Source organism: Elephas maximus, chromosome 7 (genome assembly GCF_024166365.1).
Source record: "Elephas maximus indicus isolate mEleMax1 chromosome 7, mEleMax1 primary haplotype, whole genome shotgun sequence".
NCBI lineage: Eukaryota > Metazoa > Chordata > Mammalia > Proboscidea > Elephantidae > Elephas > Elephas maximus.
The window spans coordinates 44,074,058-44,101,059 of NC_064825.1; the positions used below are offsets into that span (position 1 = coordinate 44,074,058).

A 27,002-nucleotide genomic window follows, 5' to 3' on the forward strand; every position below is an offset into this window, starting at 1 on the left:
TTTTTTATTCCAGGATACCACACTACATTTAGTTGTTAGATCTCCTTAGGCTCTTCTTAGTTGTGACAGTTAATCAGACTTTCCTTGTTTTTGATGACCATGGCAATTTTAAGGAGAACTCGTCAGGGATTTTGTGAAATGCCCTTCTACCGGAATTTGTGTGATGCTCTCCTCATCATTAACACTGGATTTATGATTTTTTAAGAGAACAATCACAGAGGTAAAGTGCCATGTTCACCACAACAGATCAAGGGTACAAACTATGAACAAGATTTATGACTGCTGATCTTGACCTTGATCGCCTGACTGAGGTAGTGTTCCTCAGGTTTCTCCACATAAAGTTACCCTTCTCTTTCCCCTTTTCTCTGCTGCATTCTTTGGAAAGAAGTCACTATGCACAGCCCACACTTTAGCAGTGGGGAGTTATTCTCCCCCTCCTATAGGGTTATTATTATTATTATTTTTAATAGGGCTATGTTTTAACAAGCAAAATAACCTCACATAACAGGTCCCTATAATGAGCCCTGGTGACGCAGTGGTTAAGTGCTTGGTTGCTAATCAAACGGTCAGAGGGTGGAATCCACCAGCCACTCTACGTGAGAAAGATGTGGCAGTCTGATCTCCTAAAGATCATAGCCCTGGAAATCCTGTGGGGCAGTTCTACTCTGTCCTATAGGGTCACCAAGAGTCCGACTCTATGGCAATGGTTTGTTTTGCGTTTTTAACAGGTCCCCAGCTCTTTTCATCATCTGTCATGCTTTACACTCCTAGCAGCTGCTCTGAGAGGTAGGCTATTTGTCTACCAACTGGCCACCCTACCTCCCTGAACCTGGCTTTTCTCATTTGTAAAATGGCGTTGCTGACCCCTCACCTCCCCCCAAGACTGTAATAAATTGAAAGTATCTGGCTGGCAATGTCAATTCCTCTGCACCCTTCATTTGACTGACAGGAAGCCCGAGGCCCAGAAAGTGGCAATGACTTGCCTAGGGTCTCACCTCAAGCCAGGTCAAGCCCAGGCCAATTTCACACGCCTTAAGCACACCTTGGGCCCAGCCTCCCCAGCCCCGGGGCGGGGAGACAGGTGTACTTCCGCCCGCCACAGGAGCACGCTCATGGCCGGGCCCTGTAGTGCAAGCCGCCGCCGGCGCCAGGATGAGCCTGACCCCGGTGCCCCGGTCCCCGCGGCCCGGCCTGGCTGCGCCCCACGCAGGTCCGCCGACGGTGAGTGCGCGGGCTCGGCGGGCAAGCGCCGCCTTTCCCGCCGCCTCTGTTTTCTTTCGCTCTTTTCCTGTTTTCCCAGCCCGTCCAGCTTCGCGGGTCTGAGTCCCCCCGCCTCTGGCGCGCTCTGTCTACACCTCTAGCTGGGCGCTGTCTTTTCTCCTTTCTTGTCCCTGATGCTTTGATCTCTCTCCTTTTGCGCCTCGGTTTTCGTTCCTGTTCCCGGATATGTCCAGCCTCTGCTCTTCGCCCTTTCTTTCCTGGCTGCCTTTGCTTGTCTCCTCCCTCTCTGCCTTTGTTGCAGTTGCTGTCTGTGTGTCTCCTCTCTCAGGCTCCTGGCTTGTCTCTTGTCCACCTCTCTTCTCCTGTTTCTGTCCCACCTCTCCTCCCACTAAGAGAAGCAGATCCAACTAAGAGCTGGCCAGAGGATTGCCTGCTCTCCTTGCCACCCAACACCACCAGTCTCCAGCCTGCCTCTGCCTGGGTCCCAGAACCCCTGCCTGCCTGCCTCCTCCCAGAGCGTGGGTAGGGGGAATGTGGGGAAAGCAGAAAGTTCTCCCTTCTGGGCTAGGTGGTATCCTGAAGACTTGAAGGAAGAGAACGCAGGTCCAGCAGTGGGGAGAGTATGGCTCTTTACCCTGTTGTTAGCTGTTTACAAAGTCTGCTCAGTGCCAGGGCACCCTGGGTGCTCAATAAATGTCTGAATGAATTAGCCAGCAGGGAGCAAGCCAGAACGTGCAGGTGATGCTAGGTAGGACAAGATAGGTCTTTATCAGAATACCATACCAAACAACAACAACAAAACCCATTACTGTTGAGTCAATTCCAATTTATGGTGATGCCATGTATTACAGAGTAGAACTGCTCCATAGGGTTTTCTTGGCTGTAATCTTTATGGAAGCAGATCACCAGACCTTCTCCATTAACCGCTGGATGGGTTCAACCAGTGGGTGGGTTCGACCGCCTTTAGGTTAGTAAAAGAAAAGAAAAAAAAAAAAAAAAAAACCAAACCCGTTGCCGTTGAGTTGATTCTGACTTACAGTGACCCTATAGAACAGAGTAGAACTGCCCCATAAGGTTTCCAAGGAGCAGCTGCTGACCTTTTGGTTAGCAGCTGAACTCTTTAGGCTAGTGGTTGATCGCAAACCACTTGGCCACCCAGGGATATCAAGTGCTCCTATAAGTCAGGGCTGGGGATAAGCTCAGTTCAATTCAACAGACATTTATTGAGCATCCGCTGAGTGTGAGCCCTGCGGTAGGTACTGGTGACATAATGATGAATCGGGGGTAGTTCCCTCCCTTGAAGAACCTCACAGTCTAATGGGGGATACAGATGAACAAACAGGAAATTATAAGAGAATAAACAGTGGAAGTACAGGGCCCTCTGGGATCACAGAGGAGACAGCCCACCTGGAAAGATTCCTGGAGGAATTAGCTTGAAGGATAAGTGGGCTAAGTGAAGGGAGTATGGGTGGCAAGTGAATGAAGCCTTGGAGGCAAAGGGGCCCAGCCTACTCTGGATGGGTGGGAGGTAGGGGACAGCTGGAAGTTCTGGTAGCTGATTGCTGGAGGCAGAAGCAGCAGCCAGGTCACAAAGGGCCTTTTAAACCTTGTTAAGGAGTCTGGAGTTTATCTGGGAAAGAACGAAATGTCACTGAAATGTTTAATGCATGAAGTGACAGGATCAGATTTTCACTTGAGAACAGGTACTTTAGTTTCAGAGTGGAGAATGGATTAGGGGTGGGCATTAGAGGGAACAGGGAGTCATGGAACTGACCAGGAAGTTCCAATCTGCAGGACTTGGTGATTGACTGCTCAGGGAGGGAGGTGCCTGAAGGCGGGAGCAGAATGCAAGATTACGTCTCTGTTTCTGGTTCATACAACTGAGGTAGGGAACAGTGGAAGAGGTTAGGCTTGAGGAGCTTGGGGGACATATAAGGAGAGATGTCCCCCCATTGACCTCAGCTGAGGGTGCCTAAGGAAGTGTATGAATGTTTGGGGGTGGTGTGCAAACGTGTACAGATCCTTTAGACGGAAACTGGGTGAAAGCTGGGACTGTCTGGTTCGTCCCTGTGTCCTCAGGCCAGTACTGGCAAAGGAACTGGAGTTTTTGGGGAAAAGGAGAGAAAAGAGGGACAGAATTAAGGAGCTTGGGAACAGGGCTGATGTCTAGTTTGATCAAAAATGAAGGAGCTGAGGATGTCAGGGCCAGAACCTATTTTGCAAAACATCTGGAAATTAGCTTCAGAAATAACTTGAAGTGACTGGATTCATTGGACTTGCAGAGCTGAACAGACTTAGAGTTTTCTTGGTCCACTTCTCCTCCCCATTTCACAGATGAGGAAGCTTAGACTCAGAGAGGGAAAGTGAACTGCCTGGGCACACAGCTATTATTAGCAGAACTGGGACTGAATGTTGGGAGGGGAAGGGGTAGGGTACAGCGCCAATGCTGTACTGGAGCACTGGACTCAGAGTCAGACTGATTTGGGTTTGATCCTAGCCATGACTTCATTACTTCATAGTTGTGTAACCCTGGATGAGTTGCTTCTTCTCTCTGAGCTTTCAATTTGTCTGTATATGGAGACATTAAGAGGGCCTGTGAGCTTTCAGTGCAACATGAGGGCTGAGAACTCATGGGTTCATTCAAGGGTTAAAGTCTGTGATTTCACATTTAACTGCCTGCTTTACAGAGGTGACCTCAGGGTTAACCCAGCAGCTTTGCCAAGGGGCCTTAAGCTTTATGGGAGAGAGGGAATCACAGGCTCTGGGCTTATTTTCCGCACTGCACATTGTTTGGTTATTGTCAGAATGCATCCTCTCCTCTCCCGTCTCCCCTCCAGTCTGCAGAACTGTCCCCTGGTAGGAGCTGTTGCCATGGCAACTCAATTCTCCCCAGCAATTTGGCTGTCTTTGGCTTTCTTAATTCCAGTACTTTAATCTTAGAGGTAGAGCCCACAGACCAGTTGAGAATGAGGTCACACCTAAGACAGAGTGAAGGACATTCCTAAGCCCTGTCCCCATCTCCAGCCCTGCAGTGACTTATGGTGGAATCTCCAGGTCTGAAATCCAGCCTTCCCTCTAACACCACATGGATCTTTTCTGCAAGCAGCAACCGTCATATCCCTTAGGAACCTTTCTTGACAACCTCCAGCACACATCCACAAAATCCCCTCCTACCTTTGAGCCTTCCCTCTCAGCACCTAAATATTTAGCCATCTGTTTCCCTGGCTCCCCTGTGAGCTCCTGCAGTCAGGGACTATGTCCTAGTCATTTGCTTAGCACAAGGCTTGCATGTAACGTTTTGTTGAATGAATAAGTGCCTAAGTGAACAATGGGTGGAGGTATTTGAAGGTTGAAAGGTAGTTATGTAATGATTAAGGGTGCAAACTTTGGAGTCAAACTGACCTGAATCCAAATTCCGAGACCATTACTTGATAGCTGGTTGATCTTGGTCAACTTTCTTCACCTCCTTAAGCCTTAGTTTTTTAATCTGTAAAATGGAAATTTAATACATTCTTCACAGGATTTTTGTGAGGATTGAATTAGATAATATATGTAAAGCAGAGGTGTAGTGTGGGGGCAGAAGAGGACACTTTCCCCTTGGTGCAAGTCCAAGAGGGCGTCAAACGAGGTGCGGAATGACATTCTGAGGTGCCACAAACATGAAAGGCACCTGACCAAGGCAGTTGAACAAGAAGGGGAAAGGAACAAGAAGGGGAAAGGCGTTTCTGCTGACATGTAGCCACTATCAATGTCTATTCATCTTGAAATCAGAGGGGTGGGGCACAACTTAGAGATTGCCCCTGGGTGCTTATTATCGTCACTACTCCCCTGACATAAAGCACTTTGCAAAGTTAACTAGTCTGTGAGGGCAGGGACTGTGTCCTGCTTGATCATCACTGGGTCCCAGATGCCTGACACAGGAGTAAGTGAATTTCAAATGACAAAAATTGTTTAGGAATCTGGTTTATAAGAATAACAACTTATGTATCATCTCTTGTGTAACAATTATTATACTGTCTTCTGGTATTTTTGACAGGTCCATGTGGCAGCACTTAGTTTTTCCTGAACGCTGCAGCCCAAGCTCTCAGTCTGTGTCCGTGTCCCTCTCCCTGTTGTCATTTTCAGGGCAGGCACCACACCTATCTCACCCACATCCTTAGTGCTCAGCCCAGGGTCTGGTGCAGAGAGGAGGCGACTAAAAATTCTGTGGAACAGTTAAATCCAGCTTATATTTCACCTCACTTTACAATTTGCAAAACAGTTTCACACCCACTGTTTCATCACCAAGAATATTCCTAGAATATTCCCTTCATTATTTACCCACTACAGGCCTGCATTTTGCAAAACATTTATCAAACAAATTCTATTTTTTAGTCAACCAGGGGCATAGCCAAATGCTAATCAAAACGTCTGACCCGTATGAAATAAAGCTTTCTATTCCCAACTCTCATCACATGGTGGGGACGCACAGTAAGTACCTAAGAAATTCTTACTGTATGAATAAAAGTGTGGTTTCTGTAGCCTTTCTGAAATGTTGCTTTAACTAACCACCCCCCCCCCCCCCCCCCCGCAACACACACGCATTGACTGTATCTTAGATCTGAGCATCCCAGGTTGGGAACTCCTGACTTCACAGCAGTTCCATATCCCAATTTTGTGAATGCAGAAACTGACGCCTAGGGAAGGAAAAAGCCTTGTCAGAGACTTTGGAACTGTTATCATGGCTAAGACTTGCTTCTACAGCAGCTTTTTCTAGCTAACATTTCTGTGACCTAAAGGAGAAAGCTCAAATGCTCGAATGAGTATTCCTGTATCAAACTGAAATCTTTTTCCTCCTTAAAATGCCCACCCTTTGGAGCTATACAGCATAAATATAGCCCTCTTCATTAAGATGGGCCTTCTAACAGCTGAAGCCAATCATTATGGCTCCCCTAAGTTCTGTATGAAAACCCTGGTAGCTGTAGTGGTTAAGAGCTATAGCTGCTAACCAAAAGGTCGGCAGTTCAAATCCACCAGGCGCTCCTTGGAAACTCTATGGGGCAGTTCTACTCTGTCCTATTGGGTCACTATGATTCAGAATTGACTGGATGGCAAGGGGTTTGGTTTTTTTGGTTTTAAGTTCTGTACCAGGTTATTCTTTGGATGAAAATAAGTCTTAAGCTCCCTGGAGGTGGCACTGTTGGTTGATTTTGCCTCTTGTGCCTCCAGATGTCTCCTGTAGTGGAGCTGAACGTGGGGGGTGAGTTCTACACCACCACTGTGGGCACCCTGAGAAAACTCCCTGGCTCAAAGCTGGCAGAGATGTTCTCCAGTTCAGCCAAGGCCTGCATGGATTCGGAGGGCCGCTTCTTCATCGATCGCCCAGGCACCTATTTTGGACCTATCCTCGACTTCCTGCGGAGCGGGCAGCTGCCCACTCAGCACATCCCGGAGGTGTACCGGGAAGCTCAGTTCTACGAAATAAAGCCTTTGGTCAAGCTCCTGGAGGATACTCCGAAGATTTTTGGAGAGCAGGTGGCTCGAAAGCAATTCTTGCTGCGGGTTCCAGGCTACAGCGAGAACCTAGAGCTCATGGTGCGCCTGGCACGCGCTGAGGCCATGGCGGCACGCAGCTCCACTGTGCTGGTGTGTGTGATTCGCAACGAAGAGGATGCTGTACATTGCATGGACGCTCTGCGAACCCTGGAGGAGGCAAACAAGAAGTCGGTGGTCAAGTTTGGTCCCTGGAAGGCAGCCCCAGACATCAGTGACCTCCTGGACTGTGTGAAGATGGACATTGAGGCCCAGGGGTACCAGGTATCTTATGAGCGCTACCCATACAAGGGCAAGGCGGCCAATTACTTCTACACATTCCTCTTCACCTGGTGGTGATCCCTGGGAGTGTGTGTTTGGGGGGGTCTGCTTGCTATGGGTTCCCATGGGGTTTGTGAAATTAAAAGTTGCCATGAAAAGCCATCTTCCTTTTATTACGAAAACAAACAGAACGTCCAACTTGGCCTTCTAGAATTCTTGCCCCCAAATATTTATTTCCATCTTGAAGACTTTCCACTCATTACAACTGACCCCACTGTACTTGTGTATAGAGGTGAAGGTGAACCCTTTTCAAAGCATCATGTACCTGACAAAGCCTTCTTTTGAAATTGAGTAGCAAGGCTGAGATAAATTAGAATGTTTCAACAATGCTTTGGCAGAAGATGGGAGATGACAACAGGGAAATAACACAGGATACCATGAATCTAGGTAGTTTGGCCTAAGAATGTAGTCTGTGCAGCCTCAGCTTGTAGCTCCTGGTGTGTGCCTTCATGAAGAAAATGCCAAATTAGTACCTGTAGTCGATGCTGCTCAAATACCTTTTACCAGATTCTGTGAGTGTTGGCTGCTAGAGTTTCACAACTATCTTCTCTAAAGCAGTGGTTCTCAAAGTGTGGTCCCTGAATCAGCAGCCTTAGTGTCACCTGGCAACTTTTTGGAAATACAAGTTCTCAGGCCCTCCTCAGACCATTGAATCAGAAACTCTGGAGATGAGCCCAGAAACCTGTTTTAATAAGCCCTCCAAGTTATTCTGACGCATTCTAATTTTGAGACTGACTACTCGAATTGTCCTCAGCCTGCAGGAGCTAACTTCTTTGCATGGAGGTATAAAAGTTTGGCCCCTTGCCTCAAGAGGAACCAACGCTGGTGCATTTCCACTCCTGGAACTCCTCATGAATCAGGTTTCCTGTCTAACAGGGTGGCCAACCATCTCAGTTTGTCCTGGGTTTCCTGGGACACAGATTCCAGTACCAAAACTAGGAAGGTTCCAGGAAAACTGGATGAGTTGGCCACTGTACTGCTTACCCATGTTTCTCCCACTTTGAGTTTACTTTTTGTTTCTAGAAAGCCCTTACCTAGTGACATATCCTAGAAATAACCTGCCACTCAGGAGAAACTCATGTACCTGCAAGAACCTGGCTTTTCCCTCCCTTGGGATAACCACTGTCTCTATCCATGCTTTCACAAACTGTCTTAGTCATCTAGTACTGCTATAACAGAAACACCACAAGTGGATGGCTTTAACAAAGAGAAATTTATTTTCTCACAGTCTAGTAGGTTACAAGTCCAAATTCAGGTGTTGGCTCCAGGGGAAGGCTTTCTCTCTCTGTTAGCTCTGGAGGAAGGTCCTTGTCCTCAATCTTCCCCTGGTTGAGAAGCTTCTCAGGTGCAGGGACCCTGTGTCCAAAGGATGCACTCTGTTCCTGGTGCTACATTCTTGGTGGTATGAAGTCCTCAACTCTCTGCTTCCTTCCCTTTCCTTTTATCTCCTGAGAGATAAAAGGTGGTGCAGGCCACACCCCAGGGAAACTCCCTTTACCTTGGATCAGGGAGGTGACCTGAGTGAGGGTGGTGTTACAATCCCACCCTAATCCTAATCACAAAATGGAGGACAACATACAATACTAACCAAGTTGATACACACATTTTTCGGGGGGACATAATTCAATCCATGACACAAACCATCTGAATTTTTCCCTTTATTATATCTGCCACTCCTGCAACATTTCTGTGGCATGTTTTAACCAAGGTTCAAAAGCCTCTTTCTTGGGGTTGGAACCCGACTCCTTGAGGATACTCTTAGTTTTCTGTACCTTGCCATTTCCTCAAAAGGCTGAGTAGTCATTTCTAATGCTTACAACCTACAACAGTGATTCAGCCCATCCCTCTGGGGGCTCCAGGTTTGGGGATATTGGAGTGCTTCTGTACGCGTGTATTTAATATAAAGCCCCTTGCTCTTGAGAAAAAGTTCCAATCTCCATGATATGAGAACTCTTTCCTGGCTCCTCCTATTGCTGGAATCTCTCTGGGTCTCAAAGAAAAACAAAAAGTCTCTTTCAACTCTGGTAAGACCTACCCTCCCTAAGAACCTCACCAATTCCTTTATCGTTACTCAGATTCTGTAAGGCCACATGTAGAGCAGTGGCTCTCAACTTTGGGTGTACCTTAAAATCACCTGGGGAGATTCAAAACACTCCAATGTCCAGGCCATACCCAAACCACACCCACAACAAATGAGACTCTCTAGGGGTAGGACTCAGGCAAGAGTTTTTTTTTTTAAAGTACAGTTAAGGTTGAAAACCACTGCTGTGGAGTCTCATTAACCTTAGGCCAATGACAATTCACTGATATACCCCAAACCAGTGGTGATCTCTCAGCTTCTGCATTCAACTAGGCACTTCATTGGCACTGTCCCCATCCTAATCAACAACTTGTCCTATTTCTAGGGATAGAAATTAATCTATGGTACAGATCAGGACTGGGATTTAGCACCTCACTTACCTCCCTCTAGACTGGGCCATGGTGCAGATACGCATGATTCCATGAAACATAATATTCTCAGGTAGGACTCCAATGAGACTTCACCTGCTTATGAGTACAGGTGTTCACATAATAATTCCCCAAATTAATTTTTTCCCAACTTTTATTTGACAGTTTCAAATCTACGGAGAAGATAATAATACAGTGAACATCTGTATTCCCTTCATCTAGATTCACCAGTTGTTAATATTTGACGCATTTACTTTCAACACTCTCCCCATATACATGTATATGTTATATATATAAAACTAAAACTACTGCTGTCGAGTCAATTCCAACTCATAGTGACACTATAGGTCAAAGTAGAACTGCCTATAGATTTCCAAGGAGCACCTGGTGGTTTCCAACTGCCAACCTTTTGGTTAGCAGCCGTAGCTCTTAACCACTACGCCACCAGGGTTTCTGTTATGTGTGTGTGTGTGTATATATATATACACACACACATATACATATACATATATATATGGGGCCCTGGTGGGTCGTAATCGACTCGACGGCACAGGGTAGGGTGGTACAGTGGTTAAGAGCCCAGGTTGCTAACCAAAAGGTCGCCAGTTTGAATTCACCAGTCACTCCTTGGAAGCCCTGTGGGGCAGTTCTACTCTGTCCTGTAGGGCCTCTACGAGTCAGAATCAACTTGACAGCAATGAGTTTTATATATATGTATACATTTGCTGAACCACTTGAAGGTAAGTTACAGACATGACATTACACCCCCAAGTAGGTCAGCTTATATCTCCCAAGAATAAGGACATTCTCCTTCATAATCACAATGCTATTATCACTTCTAAAAAATGAACAAATCTAAAATATTAAATGTAGCATACATCCATGTCTCTGATGGTATTGTTTATATTTGTATATAAAATACGAATGTATCTTATAGCCTTATTTTTAAAAATCTAGGATCCAATCAAGGTTCCTACATTAGATTTTGTTGTTAGGTTTCCTTAGTTCAGTGGTTCTCACCTTGGCCACACACACTAGAATCAATCACTTTAAAAAATATGATGCGTAGGCGCCACCCCTAGAGTTTCTAATTTGTTTTGGCTTGTGGCCTGACCATTAGACTTTTAAAATCTCCCTTAGGTATTTCTAAAATTCATCAAAGTTTGAGATTAACTTCTGTAGTCTCTTTCAATCTAGAACAGTCTCCTTTTTTTTTCTTGAAGAATATCAATGCAGTGAGTCCCCAGCTATTTCACCTCGGAACTTTGACTCCTTTCCTCCACCACCGTCTTTTTCAGCTACTTCTGGGAGTCCTTAGGATTGGTGGTGCTGCCCTTGTAGTGTGAATCGTTCCTTGTCCCAGCCTTTTTCTTCATCTTCTGGCTTCAAGCTAATCACTACTATTTGGCCCACTGTTCAAATTGTTGCATTTCCTGGACCATGATTTTCCTAGGGCCTATGTGGCGACAACCAAGTAGACCTCATTGGTGACTGAGCATGACTGAGCATGCGTACACCATTCTAGTTCCATTTATGATGTTTACTAACACTTGACTAAAGGCTTGGGAATTATATCTAGAAAAATTCCCAGCAAACTATTTTATGTGATTGTTCTCTAAGCACAAGAACTTTAGTATGTCCTAATGGGGTCCCTAAAGGAGCTCTGCTGGCGCAACGGTTAAGTGCTCAGCTGCTAACTGAAAAGTTGATGGTTCAAACCTACCTAGTGGTTCCACAGGAGAAAGACCTGGTGCTCCGCTCCCGTAAAGATTATGGCCTAGAAAACCCTATGACGTAGTTCTGCTCTGTCACATGGGGTTGTTATGAGTCAAAACTCAACTTGATGGCACCCAACAACAACAACAATAATGGGGTCCTATACTGAGCGAGATGGTACTGAGTTTGATAGCTCCTTCCAGGCTTACCAATAGGCTACCTCCTCGACCAGCTACAGGGTTGCCTCCATGCCTAGCAACCATGATGCTTCCCAGTCTGGCTACAGGCTGCTTCACTGCTCAATGATAGAACTACATAGCCATCTCTCACACTGAATCTAGGCTTGGCAATGTGACTTAAAGTAACATGTTTGCCAATGGAGCATTAACAAATGTGATACAAAAAGAAGCTTGATGATAAGCACTTACGCACTGAGGCCTGCACTCTTGGAATGATGGCTTCATGGCTGCTACTGCCATGAAGAAACCCAGGCTATCTCTCTGGAGAGGCTATAAGGGAGGGAACTGAGGCACCCTACCTGCTCACCAGTATATCAATGAGGCCATCTTGGACCATTAAGCCCTAATTGAGCTACTGGATGACTTAGCCAAGTTAGTAACCCAGAGCTACCCAGCTAAGACCAGTCTAAATCTCAGAATCATGAGTAAATAATGCTTTTAAGTTTCTGTGTTTTGGACTGGCTTGTTACACAGCAATAGATAATTGATAGACCTCTTTTTAAGGTACTTTCCAGGAAACGCCCCCCCACCCCTGACATCTGTTTATATCTTGTTGGCCAGAATTTTGACACATGGCCACCCCTAGATGCAAGAGAGACTGGAAAATGTAGTTGCTTTTTAAATTTTCTATGCAAGGCTCAATAACATCTCCAATAAAATTGAGTTCTTTAGGAGAGAAGGAGAGAATGGATATTGGAGAAATAATCAGCAATCTCTGCTCTACCTATGCATGCAGGACTTCCAGTCGGCCTTTTTAACACCTTACTCTTAATAATGGTTTTGGGTACTCTTAATAATAGACATTTAAAGAAAACTTGTAATGTGAAATTCAGAAACTAATAACAAAGAAACTAACAAAACAAAAGTACTTCGAAAACAGAATGTAGAACTTCAGAATAACTAATAAACATACAAAGATACTCCCTTTTTGGCCAAGATGGAGTAACAGGGATGGGATTTACCCTCCTACCTGACACAACTTTGAAAAAAAAAACAAACTGGACAAAACATATGAAAAATGGGTCTTAATACATTGCATATTAGGCAACTAAGCATAGAGAACTCTGAGACACAGGAAAAGGAGGAGGTGCACCCTAAGAATGTCCCAGCTTACCACCTGGAAAAAATACCCAGGCCATGGCACAAGGAGGGAAAACCCAGGCAGAGCCCAATAGTCTGCCTGAGTTGAGGAGACAGAGCTGGAGATCCAAGAAAGCCAAAGCAGCAAGAGTCTTCAAGGCAAAGTTCTAGAGAGGAGACAGCTTCATACAGAGACAACTCTAGAGACCTGCCTGGGGTTCCTCTTGAGTATTTAGAGTACTGATCAGTGAGTGCATGTATGTGAGGAAGCTACCCACAACTGAGGAAAGAAAAGATTAGTGAAAACCATGTCCAGAAATCACATAGGCCCAGGAAAAGTGCCCATTCCTAACATTCAGGATGTTAAACCTCATAACTCATAAAGCATCTGTTCAAGTGTAAGGAGAGAGTAGTGGAGAAAAACTAACCCTGAACTAAATGCTGCTCCAGTTTTGCCTAGAAAAGCTTAAAAGCAAGTAACAAAAGGATCAAACTGTTTTAAAGTTACTTAACCATGCCTGAGAACAAAGCTAAGGAGTATGTATAGGAATACAATACGATTCAGCACCTATCAAGGCAAAATTCAAAATGTTAGACATCCAATGAAAAATTTCCATGCTGCAAGAAAAAAATTTCCATGTTCCAATACAACCAACAAAGTGAAGAATCAATCAATTGAAACTAACCCAGAAATGACACAGATGATATAAATAGTAGGCGAGGACATTAGTTATATTTTAATAAATATCCCGTATGTTAAAGAAGCTAGAGGAAGGATTGAGCATTAAGTAAGGACATGGAGGAAGATATATGTCTCACAAATTGAGCTCCTAGGGAGAAAAATTAACAGTATCTGATATGAAAAATACATTGAATGGGATTAATGGCAGGTGAGACACTGCAGAAGAATAGTGAACTTGAAAACAGCAATTGAAAATACCCAAAATCAAACCCAGAGAGAAGAAACTGAAAAACAAGTGACCCAAGCATTGGTAAGCTGTGGGACAACTTCAAGTGCACAATATACCTATATTTAGAGTCCCTGAAGAAGAGAGAGAGAAAAAAATTGAAAATTTAATGACTGAGACATTTCCAAATTTGATGAAAATTCTAAGAAGCTGAACAAACTCCAGGCACAAGAAACATGAAGAAACACCAAGGTACATAATAATCAGATTGCTTAAAACCAGTGATAAAGAGAAATCTTAAAAGCAGCAAGAGGAAAAATGATACATTATGAACAAGGTAACAAATATAAAGATGACAGATTTATTTGTTTATTTTTATTGTACTTTAGATGAAGGTTTACAGAACAAACTGGCTTCTCATTAAACATTCAGTACACATTGTTTTATGACACGGTTAAGAACCCCACAACATGTCAACACTCTCCCTTCTCAACCTTGGGTTCCCTATTACCAGCTTTCCTGTCCCCTCCTGCCTTCCTGTCCTTGCCCTTGGGCTGGTGTGCCACTTTAGCCTCATTTTGTTTTATGGGCCGTGACAGAAGATTTTTCACTGGAAAAAACTCAAACTAGAAGGCAGCGGAGCAACATCTTTAAAGTTTTAAAAGAAATAACTATCAACCTAGAAATCTTTACCCAGTAAAACCATCTTTCAAAACTGAAGGCATACAAAAGCTGAAAGAATTTGTCTTAGTTATCTAGTGCTGCTATAACAGAAATAGCACAAGTAGGTGGCTTTAACAAAGAGAATTTTATTTTCTTATGGTTTAGGAGGCTAGAAGTTCGAATTCAGGACTCTGGCTCTAGAGGAAGGCTTTCTTTCTCTGTCAGCTCTGGAGGAAGGTCCTTGTCTCTTCTGACCTTCTGCTCTTGGGCAATCTTCATGTGGCTTGGCATCTCTTTTCCCCATCCCTGCTTTTTGCATGCATGCTTAATACCACATTCCTGGAAAGATTGTAGAGATTACTGCCACCATCAAGACTTGAAGGATGCAGGGTTGGTGATTCCTACCACATCCTCATTTAACTCACCTATAGGGCTGCTATGAGTCCGAATCGACTCGATGGCACTGGGTTTGGTTTTTTGATTTTATGGGGTTGCTATGAGTCGGAATTGACTCGACGGCAGTGGGTTATTTAGCCTGTGCAAAAACAGATGGATCTTGGAGAATGACAGTGGATTATCAAAAACTTAACCAGGTGGTGACTCCAATTGCAGCTGCTGTTCCAGATGTGGTTTCACTGCTTGAGCAAATTAATACATCTGGCTAATGCCTTTTCTTCCATACCTGTTTTGAAGGACCACCAGTAGCAGTTTGCATTCAGCTGGCTAGGCCAGCAATACACCTTTACTGTCCTACCTCAGAGGAATATCAACTCTCCAGCCCTATGTCATAATTTAGTCCATAGGGAATCTGATCACCTTTCCCTTCCAAAAGTCCTCACACTAGTTCATTACATTGATGACATTATGCTTACTGGACCTAATAAGGAAGACGTTTCAGTGACTGGATTTATTGGTAAAAATTTGTGTGCTAGAGGATGGGACATTAATCCAATAAAAATTTAGGGACCTTCCACCTCAGTGAAATTTCTAGGGATCCAGTGGGGTGAGGAATGTTGAGATATTTCTTCTAAAGTGAAGGATACATTATTGCATCTGGCCCCTCCCACAACTAAAAAGGAGGCACAATGTCTGGTGGGCCTCTTTGGATTTTGCAGGCAATGTATCCCTCATTTGGGTGTGGTACTCTTGCCTATTTATCAAGTGACTCAAAAAGCTGCTAGTTTTGAGTGGGGCCCAGACCAAGAGAAGGCTCTGCAACAGGTCTGCCACTTGGGCCGTATGATCCAGCTGATCCAATGGTGCTTGAAGTGTTGGTGGCAGATACAGATGCTGTTTGGAGTCTTTGGCAGGGCCCTGTTGGTGAATCACAGTGTAGACCCTTAGGATTTTGCAGCAAAGCCCTGCTATCCTCTGCAAATAACTACTCTTCTTTTGAGAAACAGCTTTTAGTAGAGACTGAATGCTAAACCATTTTCCACCAAGTCACCATGTGGACTGAGCTGCCCATCATGAACTGGGTGTTGTCTGATCCACAGAGTCATAAAGTCAGATGTGCACAGCAGCACTCCATCATTAAACGAAGTTGTATATATGAGATCAGACCCAAGCAAGACCTCAAGGTACAAGTAAGTTGCATGAGGAAGTGGCCCAAATGCCCATGGTCTCCACTCCTGTCATATTATCTACCTTTTCCCAGAGTGCACCTATGGCCTCATGGGGAGATCCTTATGATCAGTTGACTGAGGGAGAGAAATCTTATGCCTGGTTTACAGATGTTTTTGTACGACATGCAGGCACAACTAGAAAGTGGACAGCAGCAGCATTGCAGCCCCTTGTTTGGACCTCCCTGATGGAGGACAGTGGTGAAGGGAAATTCTCCCAATGACAGAGCTTCAAGCAGTGTACCTGGTTGTTCACTTTGTTTGGAAGGAGAAATGGTATGAAGGTCAAGATTCTCATGCTCACTTTTGGTCTTTATTGGAGCCATGACTATCTGTGAGGTGCCTTGTATGGCCACCTTGTCAGCAAGATTATTCCCTTTAATTTTTTCAGCCTGGGGTATTCCTTCAGGCTGGTAAGCCTATATTTTGATTACAGCAATCTCAGAGGGAAGCAAAAGAGTTTCCAAGAGGTCTGCCACAAGAGGGCAGTTTTTAATCTGGGCTCCTGCAGAGGTCAGGAACCCCCTTTGTTTCAATACCATGCCCAAATCATGGGTCACTCTAAAACCATACCTCAGGTCTGTGTCAACCCTAACTGCCTGTCCAGAAGCCAATTTGCCAATTTGCAGGTCCTCATGAGTGTGATGGAAACCCTGGTGGTGTAGTGGTTAAGTGATATGGCTGCTAACCAAAGGGTCGGCAGTTCTAACCCGCCAGGCACTCCTTGGAAACTCCACGGGGCAGTTCTACTCTGTCCTATAGGGTCACTATGAGTCGGAACCGACTCAACAGCACTGGATTTGGTTTTTGGGTATGAGTGTGATCAATTTAACTTGTTGAGCTAAAGTGATCTCAGGAAGGATGCCACTTCAAGAACTTCAGTGGAAGTAGTAATGGTGTATCCTTCCTGGTAATAAGAACTGATGGGTTCAGGTCTTAGATAGGACCCATCTACAAATAAAACTAAATCTGGATTACTGAGGGGAGTTTCTTATAAGTTGCTTCTTGGGGATAGAAGCTGCTCAGTCAAAGCTAAACAATCATGCAAAGGGAGATTTTTATCATCAGGGAAGAGTAAAACAGTAGCTGGGTTTAAGCAGGTTACTGTGTGTAACTAAATATTACAAACAGCCAGAAGGTGCACTTCATATGAATTCAGCCTATTAGCTGAGAGATGCTGGGTCAAGGTGGAATTCAAAATAGCAGGTACTCAATGAGGCATAAACATCAAAGAAATTTCTTAAGACTATGTCTGGCATTGGTTCTACCAACTTTGTGGTGGAGGATACTGCTGTAAGATGAGGAGGGGAGGGGCAGCCTCTAACAACTGAATCTAGTCATAAGCTGTATTATCCAACAAGTCTTTGCTGTCCACCATGCTTCTGAGTGAGGACCCCCTAAGGCACTCCCGGATACCTCATGTACAAAAAGTGAAAAATCCAGGTTGTAATTAGGGAATCCTAAGGCTGGTGTGGAGCCCTGGTGGTGTAGTGGTTAAGAGCTTGGCTGCTAATCAAAAGGTTGGCAGTTGGAATCTACTAGCTGGTCCTTGGAAATCCTATGGGGCAGTTCTACTGTGTCCTATAGGGTCACTATGAGTTGACTTGACGGCAACAGATTTTGTTTGTTTAACTGGTCTCTGCTTTCATTTTGGTTCCTTTTGGTTAATTAGTCCCACTGCTGCGAAGATAATCTTTATAGAGTATAAATCTGACTGTGTTTATTCTTTACTTGAAATGAACAAGTTATCTACTCTCATTATAATATTTTACTTTGTCTTCTTGATTGCTCTTTGAAATCTATTCAGCTCTTTTACGTCATCATTTCTTCCATTTGCTTTAGCTACTCTACATTCAAGAGCAAGTTTCAGAGTTTCTTCTGACATCTATTTTGGTCTTTTCTTTCTTGTCTTTTTAATGACCTTTTACTTTCTTCATGTATGATTCCTTGATGTCTTCCCACACCTCATCTGGTCTTCAGTCAGTAGTATTCAATGTGTCAAATCTACTCTTGAAATGGTCTTCAAATTCAGGTGGGATATACTTAAGGTCATATTTTGGCACTTGTGGACTTCTTTTATTTTCTTCAGCTTAACTTGAACTTGCATATGAGTTCGCTGTCTGTTCCGCAGTCGGCCCCTGGCCTTGTTCTAACTGATTATATTGAGCTTTCCCATCGTTTCTTTCCATGGAGGTAGTTGATTTGATTCCTGTGTTTTCCATCTGGTGAGGTCCATGTGTATAGTCACATTTTATGTTTCTGAAAAAGGTATTTGCAATGAGGAAATCACTGGTCTTGAAAAATTCTATCATGTGATTTCTGGCATCATTTCTATCACCAAGGCCATGTTTTCCAACTACCACTCCTTCTTTGTTTCGAACTTTGGCATTCCAATCACCAATATTTATCAATGCGTCTTGATTGCATGTTTGGTCAATTTCAGACTGAAGAGGTTTGTAAAATCTTCAATTTCCTCATCTTTGAATATTAACCGGTCTCCCTTCCAGGCATATGGACATTCTATTACTGACAGTGTTGTACCTGAGGATAGATTCTGAAATGTTCTTTTTGATGATGAACGTGACGCCATTCTTCTTCAATTTTCATTCCTGGCATAGCAGACCATATGACTGATTCAAAATGGCTAATACCAGTCCATTTCAGCTCACTAATGCCTAGGATATCGATCTTTATGAGCTCCATTTCATTTTTGATGACTTCCAATTTTCCTAGATTCATACTTCATGCATTCCGTGTTCTGATTATTAATGGATGTCTGTAGCTCTTTCTTCTCATTTTGAGTCATGCCACATCTGCAAATGAAGGTTCTGAAAGCTTGACTCCATCCACGTCATTAAGGTTCTGAAAGCTTGACTCCATCCACGTCATTAAAGGCGGCTCTAATTTGAGGACAGAACTCTTCCCCAGTCATCTTTTCAGTGCCTTCCAACCTGAGGGGTTCATCTTTTGGTACTATATCAGACAATGTTTTGCTCCTATTCATAAGGTTTTCACTGGCCAATTTTTTCAGAATTAGACCGCCAGATCCTTCTTTCTAGTCTGTCTTAATCTGAAAGCTCTGCTGAAACCTCTCCACTAAGGGTGACCCTGCTGGTACTTGAAACACCAGTGGCAAATCTTCCAGTATCACAACAACATTCAAGCCACCACAGTGCGATAATCTGACAGACGTAGGGTGGAACTGATTTTGTTGTTATTAGGTGCTGTCAAGTCGGTTTTGACTTATAGCGACCCTATGCACAGCAGAACGCAACACTGCCCGGTCCTGCACCATCCTTACAATCATTGTTATGCTTGAGCTCATTGTTGCAGCCACTGTGTCAATCCACCTCGTTGAGGGTCTTCCTCTTTTCCGCTGACCCTGTACTTTGCCAAACATGATGTCCTTCTCCAGGGGCTGATCCCTCCTGACAACATGTCCAAAGTACGTAATTATATGTCGTAAATATTTAACTGAAAGGATAAGCCTGTTGCAGCTTTTTTTTAGAAGCTTTATGTCTTCCATATGCTAAGTGTCTCAGTAAGACGGGCTTGTGAGGAATTAGAACAAACCAACAAATCATTCACATATTGTAGTAAGGAGCATCCTTGGGCAAACTGTAAAGTCTGTAAGTCAGCATGCATAATCTGGGAGAAATAAGTCAGGACTCAATAAAGCCATGTATCATAATGGTCCAGGTATATTGTTGATGTCCCTAAGTGAAAGGAAACATACTGGCCATCAAAATGCACCTGAGTACTAAAAAAAGCACTACAAAGATGACTCCTGTAAAATGACTAGCCACAGAGGAGTAAATCAGGGTTGGGAACTATGAGGAATCTGGTAATTACAATATGGTTAAGATTCTATCACAAACCTCCAGCCCTGTTTAGTTTTTTTTTTTTTTTTTTACTGAGAAAACAGGAGTATTACAAGGGCTAGTCCGGGGAACACGGAATAATCAAACCTTTAGCCAGAGAATAGTGAATTATGAGGGCAAGTCCCTCCTTTGTTTCCCATTTCAAGAGGTATTTGGAAATTTTAGGCAAAGGTTTAGAACTATCAATTTGAATTTTAATCCATTGACAGCACTTGGCTGAATTCGGTAGAAGTAGTATGCCACAGGGTTTTTGGTGGCAATCTCAGGGAGTGGGAGAGGCAGGACTGCATTCTGGTAGGGGCAGATTCAGGGTTTGCAAATAGGAAAGGCTTCCTCCTTTGAGGTTTCTTCATCCTCATAATTATCAGGGAGCTCTAATATCATGTCCTCTTGCTCATTAAATTGGATGTGCCATTTTCATTTAGACAATAAATCTCTCCCTATCAATTCACTGGGGTACTTTCACTAAGTAAAAAGGGATGTAAGCCCTGTATAGGACCCAAAGAAAGAGGGACTGAATAAGAATGTGCATTGTATGTACTTGATCAGTTACCCCCAAAACTTGAGAAGTCTGGGTACTCTGGGGTAGAGACTTTTGTAAACTTGTGGGATATATGGCAGACAGGGTGGTACCAGTATCAATTAAAAAATATGCAACGTTCTTCATTAATCTCAATAATTGTTTCCCCTTGAGAATTTAAAGCCACCACTGGAAAAACCCCTGTATTTCCCCAGAACCCCCTCATTTTGTCTTAAAATTGGCTCTGTTTGATGACAAACTGTTGAAGCTCAGCTTTGAACCAAGGAAAGAAAATAATTTGTGGAGGCTTCTTAGGTTCCTCCAGGTATTTTATCTTGAATGGCATTTCAGGAAGAGCAGCAAAAGTGAGTTTATTTAGTTGCTTTTCAGTTGAGTTTTTAAAATTTTTTTAAGAAAGAAAGGTAGCTAAGTCAGAGTATTTTCAGAAGAATGAGAAGGAAGGGGAAGATAAAGAGAAACTTCCACTGGAGGGACAGTGGGAGAAGCTACAGATTCTTGACATTTTAGTTACTTATTTTGTTCAGTCAATTTGGAAACAGTATTTTGTAAGGAAGCAATTTTACTCTCTTGACATCTTTTGGAGTCTTCCAAATACTAATCAATAAAGGTGTCCCACTGTGGCTGCCAGATCCAGGAGCCCTTTTTTCCTAATTTACTGTGCTGAAAAACTTATTCATCCAGCTCAAAAGAGCCCCACAGTAGCCAAAAGAGCCCCACAGTAGCCACTTATTTTCTAAACTGTCTTTAGTGAAAGGATGCCAGCAATCCAAAAACACACAGCTACAAGGATCAAAATGTTCATAAAAGTGGCCAGTGTGCCCGAAGGTGGCCCTGCCTAGTCCTTGGACCTGGCATTCTGCATTTTACTAAAACAGTGAATTTGCATGTGCTAGTGGATCCCCACACTCAAGGTACACCAAAACCTGAATGCATGCTGAAGCTTTAATGTGCACCTTAAGAAGAAAAGGTGAGTTCAGCCTTAATGGGCTGAGACATTGCATGGAAACAGCCCCACAAAAGTTAATCTGGCCATGAACTTGTCAATATGTTCAGAGCGTGAACTGAAAATGAAAGTAGAAGAAAAACCCAACAATAAAACTTGAAGAAGTCTATGCAAGGAGGGCAGCGTTTGATTTGAGAGGGATGACTCCCTGGGATGACTCCCACGAGTCCGTGAAAACAGATGAGCTCAAAGTGCTCATGCTGGCACTGAAGGTCTGACTTCCTGACTCCTTGAAGCCACCACCAGTAAAGCACCTTTGCATCCTGCCGAGTATGCCAAGAAATGTCAGAGCAAAAGCTGAGTGTAAAATTAAAGCCAAGAGTTTTACTGAGGTCAGTACAACTCACAACTGGCGAAACATAGGGTACAGAGTGAAATCTACCAAGTATTCCACTGACCTCATTCTGACAAGCATTTATAAAGGCAAAAACGGTGAGTATGGGGAGCTTTACAGCATAAAATGATTGGCTGAGATTTAGCATCAGTTGAGACCCAGCCATGGAAAAGTACAAGGTTGAAAAAACATTTTTCAAGGGGGACATTTTTTTCTGAGAATATTGTGTTAATATAACACTTTGACCAAATCATTTCTTGATGACTGCTTGTGCAAGAGATTTCTTATAAGCCATTTGTGTCAAGACTCCTCAAGTATGTTCTGTTGACATTCTTCCTCAGCTTAAGCACAGAGAAAAACATTTCCTGAATTACATATAGAGACCTTGTTTTGCAGGGTACAGTGGAAAGTTACGAGGTCAGAAGTTGCATTCTTTTTTTAAGCAGAACTTAAACTAATAAAAATGTTGTCTGAATTCAGACTTCAGCCAGCCATTTTACTATAGTCAAGCATTTTGATTTTAGAGCTCTCACACAGAGATTTCAGAGCAAAGACTATTACCAGGAATAAAGAGGATCATTTCACAATAATAAAGTTTTCCATTTATGAAAAGGACATGATAATCACAAATGTTTATGCCCCTAATCAACTCAGCAAGAGAACATAAAAAATTCAGTTCATCAAGAGAACATAATCCTAAATGTTAATGTACATAATAACAGAGCTTCAAAATACATGAGGCAAAAACCGATAGAATAGCAAGGAGAATTGGGCATGTTCCAATAAAGGTAAACATATACTTAAGTTATGACACAGTAATTCCACTCCAAGGTTTATATCCAAGAGAAATGAAAGAAATTGTCTACAAAAATATTCAAGATTTTCATAAGGACCAAACTGGTAATAACCCAATATCCATCAAAAGGACAACAGAGAAGCAAACCATGGTATACTCATACAATGTAATATTATTTAGCAACAAAAGGGGTAAACTACTTATACCCCCAACCACATCAGTGAATCTCAAAAATGTAATGTTGGTGTCTTAGTTATCTAGTGCTCCTATAACAGAAGTACCACAGTAGATTTATTCTTCCACAGTCTAGTAGGCTTGAAATCCAATTCAGGGTGTCAGCTCCAGTGGAAGGCTTTCTCTCTCTGGCGGCTCTGGAGGAAGGCTCTTGTCATCAATCTTTCCCCGGAGTAGGAGCTTCTCTACACAGGAACCCCACGTCCCAAGGATGTACTCTGCTACTGGCACCACTTTCTTGGTGGTATGAAGTTCCCCTACTCTGCCTGCTTCCCTTTCCTTTTATCTCTTGTAAGATAAAAGGTGATGCAGGCCACACCCCAGGGAAACTGCCTTTACGTTGGATCAGGGATGTGACCTGAGCAAGGGTGTTACATCCCACCCTAATTCTCCTTAACCACAGTAGAGATTATGATATATAACACATGGGAAAATCACAAAATGGAAGACAACTACACAATACTGGGAATCATGGCCTAACCAAGCTGACACATTATTTGGGGATACAATCCAGTCCATCCCAGTTGGATAAAAGAATCCAAACACAAAAAGTACATACTGTATGATTCCATTTGTATGATTTTTTTAGGACAGGCAAAAACAGTGATAGAAACGGTTGTCAGATGTGGGGAGAGATTGATTAGAAAGGGTATAAGGGAACTTTCTGGGCCGTTGAAAATGTTCTATATTTTGATTTGGGTGATATATATGCGTCAAACTCATCCAACTCTATACTCAAGATCTGTGCCTTTTATTGTATGTAAATTTTATATCTTTAAAAAAATAATTTAAAGAATAGAAACTTATTTTATTGGGAAAGAATTGCACCAAAGAGCTCACGGTCATGGAATTCATTGATCTTCTCAGGGGCATCACTCAGATGTAGCTGCTATGATAAAACAGTGTAATGGCCATTTGCAGATTCAGTTATGGTGCTAGCTAAGAGACAACACATCGCAAGTTTGGGGTGCTATCTTAAATGTTTGTGGCTTATGCCTTAAGCAAACAATTAAAATATGGTATTCTTTTTTTTTTTTACTCTACTGTTAGAATTCACTATCTGGGAACCAAGGGATGGAAGTTGGAGTGGTTTCTTTCACTTTTATGCCTAATAACTCATGCATGAATGTCCTGGATTGAATTATGTCCCCCCCAAAATGTGCGTATCAGATTTCTGGTATTGTGTGATTTTCCTACATGTTATAAATCCTGCCTCTATGACGTTAATGAGGGAGGATGGATGGCAGTTGTGTTAGTGAGGCAGGACTCAATCTACAAGATTGGTTTGTGTCTTCAGGCAATCTCTTGAGATATAAAAGAAAGAAATGAGCAGAGAGACAGGGGGACCTCATACCACCAGGAAAGCGATGCTGGGAGCAGAGCGCATCCTTTGGACCCACGGTCCCTGAGCAAAGAAGCTGCTAGTCCAGGGGAACATTGATGAGAAGGCCAACAGAGAGAAAAAGCCTTTCCCTGGAGCTGATGCCCTGAATTTGGACTTTTAGCCTACTTTACTGTGAGAAAATAAACTTCTCTTTGTTAAAGCCATCCACTTGTGGTATTTCTGTTATAGCAGCACTAGATGACTATGACAGTGAATTCTTGGGTCAGTGGGTTTGGAGTGCGTAGTTCCTGAGGAAGAAACAATTCCATTGGAGAACACAATCATTATTATACTACAATGGAAACTTGAGACTGCCTCTGGGCCATTTTGGGCTCTTGCTGCTAAGCCAACAGGTGGAGAGATAGTTACTGTACCAGCCTGGATGATTTCCCCCTGGAAACTGGGTTTGTGTTCTACAATGGGACAGTGAAGACTCAGTTAGAAACCCAGGGGATTCATTGGGACACCTCATTGTATTCTCATGTCCGATAATGGACATCAAAAGAAAATGGCATCAATTCAATAAACACAGTTTTTCATTTCATCCTTAAAGAATGTGGAACATTCTTGTTTCTATACCAGACTGTCCCTAATTCCTCTCCTCAATCTTATTTCTATTGCTCCTCCCTATTTCCCCCATGCACTTTACTCTGAATCTAAACTGAATTTCCTTTGGTTTTCTGAATGCACCAAATTCCATCCTGCAGCCATGTAACTAATAATATTAACCAAGACAATAATACCATATATTATTGATGTTAAAAGCCCATTTAACATTTCTGAAATCAGGATACATCTTAAAATTGCTTTGGCCAAATGCTCATGTGAAAACTGGGTCATAGTTCATATCATCACTTTGATTAAGCTCTGTGCATTTTTGGTACCACAAGTTTTGTCTTTACTTGCCATTTAAAATATCTTCAAAGAGATTACCCTATAATTTGGCACTTAAATGAAAAATTTTTATGTGTGCAGAAAGGCAGGAAAACACGACAGTATCACATATGATACAAATATATGTCTAAATAAGTTTAAAGGAGTTCTTTCAGTAATATACATAACAAGTCTAACCAATAAGAAACCACTGTTTTTAATTTTAGCATTTTTTCTTAATATGATACATAAAATAATGGTTTGTTCTATGCCTGCTGGCAGCTTAGATTTGATAGAATATGGTAATGGCAATATATTAATGGCAGCTAACGTTTATCGGAGGGCAGTGATGGTTCAACTGGAGAATTCTCACCTGCCTTCCATGTGGGAGACCCACGTTCAGTTCCTTGCCAAGGCACCTCGTGCACAGCCACCACCTGTCTTCCAGTGGAGGACTGCATGTTGCTATGAAGCTCCACAAGTTTCAGCGGAGATTCCAGAGTAAGGCAGACTAGAAAGGCCTGGTGATCTACTTATGAAAAATCAGCCAGCGAAGACCCTATGGATCACAACTGTCTGAGCCCCAACAGATCATGGGGATGGCAGAGGATTGGGCAACGGATAGCGTATCCTTCTCCACACCATAGCAGCTAACAACATCATTTATTGCAGGCAGTTTGCCAAAGTGCTTTTCATTTCACTTGATGCATTTGTATGTGCTGTAGTCTGAGATGTCTTTCCTTTTACTCTTTTAGAGCCAGATTAGTAATCCTCTTCTCTGTGAGGCTTCCCTGAGGCATCCTGAGGAAGTTGTCTGAACTGCATTCTTCCGCTATCCAGCACTTGGGGTTGAACTGTAATGATCAGTTTGAGTGTCTGTCTCCCCAATTTGGTTGTAGCTCTTGCATGCATTTTTTGGTCCTCTGTACCTAGCACAGCCTCCTGCTTTTTCTAAGCATCTTACATTAACTCTTAAAAGAACAATGAACAGCGAAAGTTTGATGTACTGCGTAAAACTCCACCTTGGATTTATTAATACTAACACATGAACTCCACAGTATAGAATATTTCCACGTTTCGTTTCGTCATTACTACATTTTCGTCAGGTTAGGCATTATCAGTGCATTCGTAGTTGAGGCCACTTGCTCGTCAAGTGCCAAAAACTAGCTTGAAGGCTAGTTTTTTGACACTGGGCCTGGGCCTTCTTTCCACTGTACTGGTGGCGCAGCGGTTAAGACCTACAGCTGCTAACCAAAAAGTCACCAGTTTGAATCCACCAGCCACTCCTTGGAACCTGCCATATGGGGTCGCTATGAGTCCGAATCGACTGGATGGAAACGGGTTTGGTTTTGGTTTGGTAGCTATCAGAAGAGAGAGCGACTCCTTAAAGGATGGACAGCTTTTGAATAACCGTAGTTTGGGAAGAAGAAAAGGCACCTTGGGCCAGAGGAGGGGTGGCGCACGGCTTGAACGGAGTTCAAGAAAGCGACAATTAGCAAGCATTATAAACAACAAAGGACGATAGGAACCTCAGCTCGGCCTCCTTCCGCTATTTTGCCAGTCAAAAACCCTTACATATCTCCAGGTTTTGCTTCTAGCTCTGAATCGCCCCGCCTCTGCCCGTTAATCTATATTTCCTCCTTCCCTTCGCTCAACTTCAGCGCCAGCCTCTGGGCCACTCTCAGACCACCAGCAATCCCCCAGAAGCTCCTATTGGCTCGTTCACCCTTTCAGTCCTGTCTTCTCCCGGCAGAGGCCCCGCCCCTTCACGCTAAGATTCCGTTTTCGTCCCCCCCGGCGCACGAGGCGTAGGCGGACAAGCCCGGCCGTACCGCTCCGGGGCAGTAGAGCCGCAGGAAGTGGCCTCTCTTTCCCAGAGCCCCATTGGCTTGTGGGATAGCGGCGAATTTGTCCAGCCTTGACCGGTTTTCCGGATCCCTCCACCCCGCCTCCGGTGGTGAGTACGGAAGCTGCGAGGGCCCGTGGGCAACCATGGCGGCGCACCTTAAGAAGCGAGTGTACGAAGAATTCACTAAGGTGGTTCAGGTAAGCGTCGGCATCAAAGTTCCCAGGACACTTCCGCGGCGGGGACGGTTATCCAGGCTCCAGGCACTTTGCCAGAACAGGCGCCAACCAGTGTTGAGCGCTTACTCTATCGTAGGGTTTCTGAGAGTACACGTTAGTGGGCGTGTTAGTTTGCCTGTAC

The 27,002-nt window shown here is 43.5% G+C and overlaps 2 protein-coding genes across 3 annotated transcripts in view; both read left to right on the forward strand.

Annotated features, from left to right (window-relative positions):
* The first annotated feature begins 1,088 nt into the window (after positions 1-1,088).
* KCTD14 (potassium channel tetramerization domain containing 14) lies at positions 1,089-11,083 on the forward strand. The gene is made up of 2 exons (XM_049890677.1): positions 1,089-1,221; positions 6,430-11,083. Exons 1-2 carry the CDS (start codon positions 1,153-1,155, stop codon positions 7,090-7,092), a joined length of 732 nt encoding a protein of 243 aa, XP_049746634.1. The 5' UTR covers positions 1,089-1,152; the 3' UTR covers positions 7,093-11,083.
* A 15,572-nt stretch (positions 11,084-26,655) lies between these two features.
* INTS4 (integrator complex subunit 4) overlaps positions 26,656-27,002 on the forward strand; it is a 131,453-nt gene continuing 131,106 nt past the window's right edge. For both annotated transcript variants that reach the window (XM_049889718.1, XM_049889720.1), the window contains exon 1: positions 26,656-26,842. In XM_049889718.1, the coding sequence (XP_049745675.1) occupies positions 26,789-26,842 (54 nt within the window). In that variant the 5' untranslated portion in view covers positions 26,656-26,788. The remainder of the gene's footprint in view (positions 26,843-27,002) is intronic.

Bases quoted from the DNA above. Each gene is read 5' to 3' on its own strand.
- KCTD14 (XM_049890677.1), top strand. From the start codon at position 1,153: ATGAGCCTGACCCCGGTGCCCCGGTCCCCGCGGCCCGGCCTGGCTGCG. The intron at 1,222-6,429 runs GTGAGTGCGCGG...TTGTGCCTCCAG, and splicing joins CCCACGCAGGTCCGCCGACG to ATGTCTCCTGTAGTGGAGCT.